The sequence below is a fragment of the Diadema antillarum genome, unplaced genomic scaffold, assembly GCF_040938485.1.
Source record: "Diadema antillarum isolate AM-2024a unplaced genomic scaffold, OU_Dant_1.0 scf00000075, whole genome shotgun sequence".
Classification (NCBI taxonomy): Eukaryota; Metazoa; Echinodermata; class Echinoidea; order Diadematoida; family Diadematidae; genus Diadema; species Diadema antillarum.
In genome coordinates, this window is record NW_027270964.1 from 1,214,833 (window position 1) to 1,220,000 (window position 5,168).

General features: G+C 38.7%; 1 protein-coding gene across 1 annotated transcript in view; it reads right to left on the minus strand.

Annotated features, from left to right (window-relative positions):
* Positions 1–1,913: 1,913 nt before the first annotated feature.
* The window catches only part of LOC139717465 (telomerase protein component 1-like), a 27,635-nt gene continuing 24,380 nt past the window's right edge, over positions 1,914–5,168 (minus strand). Inside the window, exons 21-23 of the mRNA XM_071628973.1 lie at positions 4,449–4,529; positions 3,434–3,592; positions 1,914–2,018 (exon numbers count right to left, since the gene is read on the minus strand). Coding sequence (XP_071485074.1) covers positions 1,914–2,018; positions 3,434–3,592; positions 4,449–4,529 — 345 coding nt within the window. The remainder of the gene's footprint in view (positions 2,019–3,433; positions 3,593–4,448; positions 4,530–5,168) is intronic.

Sequence of the window (5,168 nt, forward strand, 5' to 3'; positions counted from 1 at the left end):
AAAAACATATTTGCTAATCGAAAGACTATTCACATCACATAAAACTTTCGAGAATACCGAGGACGCAATAATATTGAAAGACCATTCAAATCTCATAAACCTTTCGAGCATACGGAGCACAACGTATAAAACATCACCAAGCAATCTAAACAAACCTCACTGAACTACTATGTATCTACAAAACTTCAAGCACACGTTGGCGAAAAATACAATATCAAAAATAGCACACATATCAAACCCTTTTCTCCTTTTCAGTAATGGAGCCAAACAATATTGATAGAAAGTGCATTCATCTTTCCTTTCTGTTTTATCTCTCTCTCTCTCTATTTTCAACTTTACATTACCATACATGAAAACCTATAATGCATTACGATGTAAAAATATACTCTGAATCTAACTCTTCTGAAAAAATACAATTTCCTACAAACATTTTTTTTCAGTCACTGTGATACAAAGTTGAAAGACATGTTAGTAAATGAAAGACCATTAATATTGCATTAAAAAAACTAAAATACATGAACCAAGAGCATGGTAACAATCATCATCAGGAAAGGTGTATACTGCATAACACTGAGTAAAGTACAAACACTATAAAAACACTATCATACATTGGCTGATGGTTCCCAAGATGCTATACATATGACTCCTAACTTGTGGGAGGAAATATATCCTTCTACACTCCTGAGTATCCATAATAATGTTCATCTACTAAGAAAAATATTATACGCACAGTTTGGGGGATACTCAATACCATACAAATGAGAAATTACATCGGTTGGCTGTATTCATCCATAGCTGATTCCAATTCTGACATCAGAAAATGGCCAGTTGTTTTCGAGTGAAGCAAGTAGACACCCTCTGCTCATCACACAGCCTGACTGGGCTCAAAACATAACTGTAAACTGATCCAGAGGAGCCTCGGTTTCATGAGGACCTAAAAACCAAGATGATTACCTTGTTATATTAAGGACACATAGACAAGGTGGTTGCGGGGGACGCTGTTGGATGATAGTGCCGATCACCATTAGCATGATACGAAGATTGCCGAAGTTGAGCTGTCATCAACAGTAAGGCGCGTAGGTGTTGCTAGGTTATGTTGCCTTCGTTGTCTTCTCTGCGCATCACACAGTCTGTAGTGATGCCAGGGTGCGTGCTTATGGGCTTCTTTGTATGACGTCACAAAAGAAGTTTGCTAAAGCTGTCAACATCAGCCGAATCATGAGCCGAACTGTGATCACTGACTACAGTGGATCAGACTTCTTCAGACTCGTGGAAATGGGTCAAAGGGTAAGTGCTAAAGAGGAGTCAATAGCATAGCGACGCTGGGGTGACAAGACCTTGTATGTGCAATTTTGGTGAAAATGAATCTTTTGGATTAATGGTCAGTTAATCAGTTAAGTGATGTCCTGTCCAAATCCTAGATGTCTTACCCAAAAAATGAAGCCACCACAGCATGTCAAAGGAATGTCTATCCCATTGGATACAGTGCTTTGGCTGCCATGTTTTTTTGCTCTCCTGAACATTTGACATTTTGTAGATACGATGTCTTGTCACCCCAGCGACGATAGGTCTCTGTAGGAAACTTGCGCCATTCGCCCATGTACGCATTCGACTAAACCACTGGGTCTATGTGCCTTTAAGCTTCTCATTACGTCAGGGTACAAAACAACCCCCCCCCCAAAAAAAAAAAAAAACAAACAAACAAACAAAACAAAACAAAACAAAAACATAAGAATGTGAAGAGTTGGACCCGCAAAATCACACTGTTATAAAAGAGTTTTGTTATATCAGCATCTCTATGTAACAAGGTTCTGCTGTATCTAAATGACAAAACAAGTCAAACAGGAAGGACTAAAGGGACACTGCCAGCTGAAGTTGGTGAAGGGGGCATGGTTGGCTGGAAGAGGTTGGTTTCAATTCTTCTCAGCTGCTGCTACCTGCCGGGCAATGGCGCTGTAGCGTGGTTCTTCCAGGGTGTCCACGGCTCGTTTGGTTTTCGGATGGTGCACGCCAAACACCTGGAAGGATTACAAAACAAATGGTGTTAAACTTATAGAAATATGTGAAATCACATCTCTCTGAAAACTTCTTCTTGTCTATAAAGGAATTGATGCTAGGGAAGGGTTATGATGAAGATAGACATAATTTCAGTTCAAATCTAGACTTACAAGGTAATACCTTGCTATCTACAAAAGAAAGCTATGTGTGTTCAGACATCATGGGGAGACAATTTAAACCAGTGTTCACAGAAAACTGAACAGCCACTATCATCTCAGTACACAGTAGCAATTCATGAAAGACAACATGTTTACTTTGTTACACACTTTAACTTACAATCTCAATTGGACATCACTCCATGGACAAGTAAAAACTTGCAATCATTTCACTTAATGATAGCCCCCTCAAGTTTTCAAGCTCTTTCCATACTACAGCAACAGATATGCACAAAAGATCATATGAAATGTAGATCAAAAAAGATCATGTTGAATATTATTTACTTGGTCACAAAGAATTGGAAGTTGTTGTTTTTCTGAGGGATGCCTGACAGTGTGATAATATTGACAGTGTGATAATATTGCTAAATGTGATCTATGGTGTGTCTCCCAAGTTTCTCAAAGCAAGTTCAGTGGATCACTTGCCACTGTGAAACATCCATGTTTTTGAATTTACAGCAAACTAACTAAATGGAGCGACAGCAAACTTTTGACAATTTTCACGACCAGAAAGCTCGCTGAAGGTTTGGAAACCCTTAAGTATGATGCTTGTAAACTGATAGTCCACCAGTTTGGATCTAATTAAAATGCCTTATCATAATCCAAAAGGGAAGAAGCAAAAGAGGACACTTCACTCTTTATCTGGACACAAAAAGATAGTGGTGGTGGGATGGGGAGGAGAATCTTTCTAAATAGACCCATTCACACAGCCCCTGACAGTTACAATTATTTGGGTAGTCATGTGAACCATGATGCAAAAACAGGTTGTTTTATGTATGAGGACATAATAATCCGGACTATTAGTGAAATTCAAAGTGCGACCTGTGCACCACTGAAAGTGTAACGTTTCTGAAATAGTGACACTTTTTTTCTCAATATTATTTGCAGTGCAAATGTGAATGAATGCTGTGCAAACTGCACCGATTTTTTAAAATCCCATAATGCCAGGTGTGCCAGACATTCGGGTCAAAGTTAGGTCAAACTCTCAGACTTACCCATGCGCAGTTTGACCTCACTTAAACCAGTGCAATTCATGTGTCATGATTTTTCTTCATGATGAACCGGTGTGATCTGGAACGCAGTTTTTTACTTGCTTGTGAATGTGTGAACCAGAGCACCACAAAGCGAGATTTGAATCGTGATTTGAATCTCACTCTTTCAATGTGTGTGAATGCGTCTATTGACAGCAATCTGTCCATATACATTTCTACACCACCTACCTCGTGAGAGATCTCTGCCCACTTCACAAAGCATTCGTAAGCTTCAGTGTACTTTCGGTCGTCCTCAAACATGATACCCATGTTGCAATAGATGCGAGCGCCCAGCACGCTGTATTCACCATACGCCTGGATGCAGCGATCCTTGGCTTCCTTAAAAAGCTACAGAAATCAAGACAAAGGTAAACACAGAGCAGCCATGAAGGCAATGCTAGAATAAAGACGACTTCGTTACGAAATCTTGGTTGTAATATGTGCTTTGTATAGTGAAAATTTGGTCTGATTTGTATGTATACATATTCAGCAGTGCACATGTTTCACTTAACAGCATAGAGTCACTATGATGAAAACATTTCTGGTGTTAGTGAATTAAATACAGGTTTAGAATTTGAAATGTCACCTCTTGACTCCTGAACACGATAACAATCTTAGTGTTACTCAAGTACCAGGTAGTTTTCTAATGGTCCTCATCCATGAACTCAATTTATCAAGATAATGCAAATAGTTTTTTGGTGTGATACTCAATCTTGACTCCTAATTTGATGACATTTCATTAGTTTAGTTTCATTAATCTTGAGTATTTGGATGATTAACAAAGGACAGGAACTTGTGATCAACAGGCAGAAAAGTAAAAAAAAAAATAGCTTCAGCATTGAAAACAAGATATTATTCAGAGGGGTGAAGGTTCAGGTATGAGCTTCTTCAATTTGTCTCCCTCTACAAAGGAAATTTGTTAAGATCACAACTGCTGATCTGTAAATTAACAGACATGTTGGAAAAAAGGAACCAGTGGGACTCGAAAACTTGTCATCTACTGCTAGATGGTTCTAGCAGTAGATGACAGGTTCCTTTTTTCCAACAGGTCAGAAAAAAGGAACCAGTCCGACATGTCTGTTACTTAACAGATCAGCCCTTGTGATCGTACCAAATTTCTTTTGAAGACGGAGACAAATTGAAGAAACTCATACCTGATAGCTTCAGCATTGTTGGTGAGATTATATAAAAGAAATGTACTCACATCAACTTTTTCCTGTGTCCCTTGCTGAGCAAGAATTCCTTTCGTCATCACGGCATCGGCCAAGTAGCCGTTCTGTCCCAGCTGTTGCAATATAAAATCAAGAAGTTTGATTCATCTGCCTCTCAATTTCAGTTGAAGATCACAAAATATGCAGTTTCGCAGATCCACCCTATCAAATAAGATGCAATGATTTATATATGTAATATTGTGGGATTCCAGCAGTTCTCACTTTGCTATATTCAATCCATTATGGAGAAGCAGGATACATGCCAGGCTACTCCACAAAGACTGACCAGTGTACAGGTATGTTGAATCTTTCAACATCTCTTCTGACTAGTGTGAAAAGGGGTGTTCAAAATAACTGGGATATTAGAAGTGGTTGCACTGCACACTCTCGCAGACTTGGGCCAACATTGAAGGGGCTACCCTGAGTAAATATGACCTAAAATCATTTATCACTATCTTCTTTTGATAAACATCACTATGTTGTCACACAATACCAGCAAGAGATACAAGACAAAAAACTTCAGAGGATAACTCAAATCTTTGCCAGAGAGACAAAATGGGGTAAAATCATTCGGAGTGCTGTAAAGATTTGTAGGCAATTTTGTTTGCTATAATTAGTCGAGATATAGTAATCTGCATAATATTATGCTGAAACTAATTATGCCCTTGAATATGAAGTAGTAGTACATTGTAGTAGTAGTAGTAGTAGTCGTA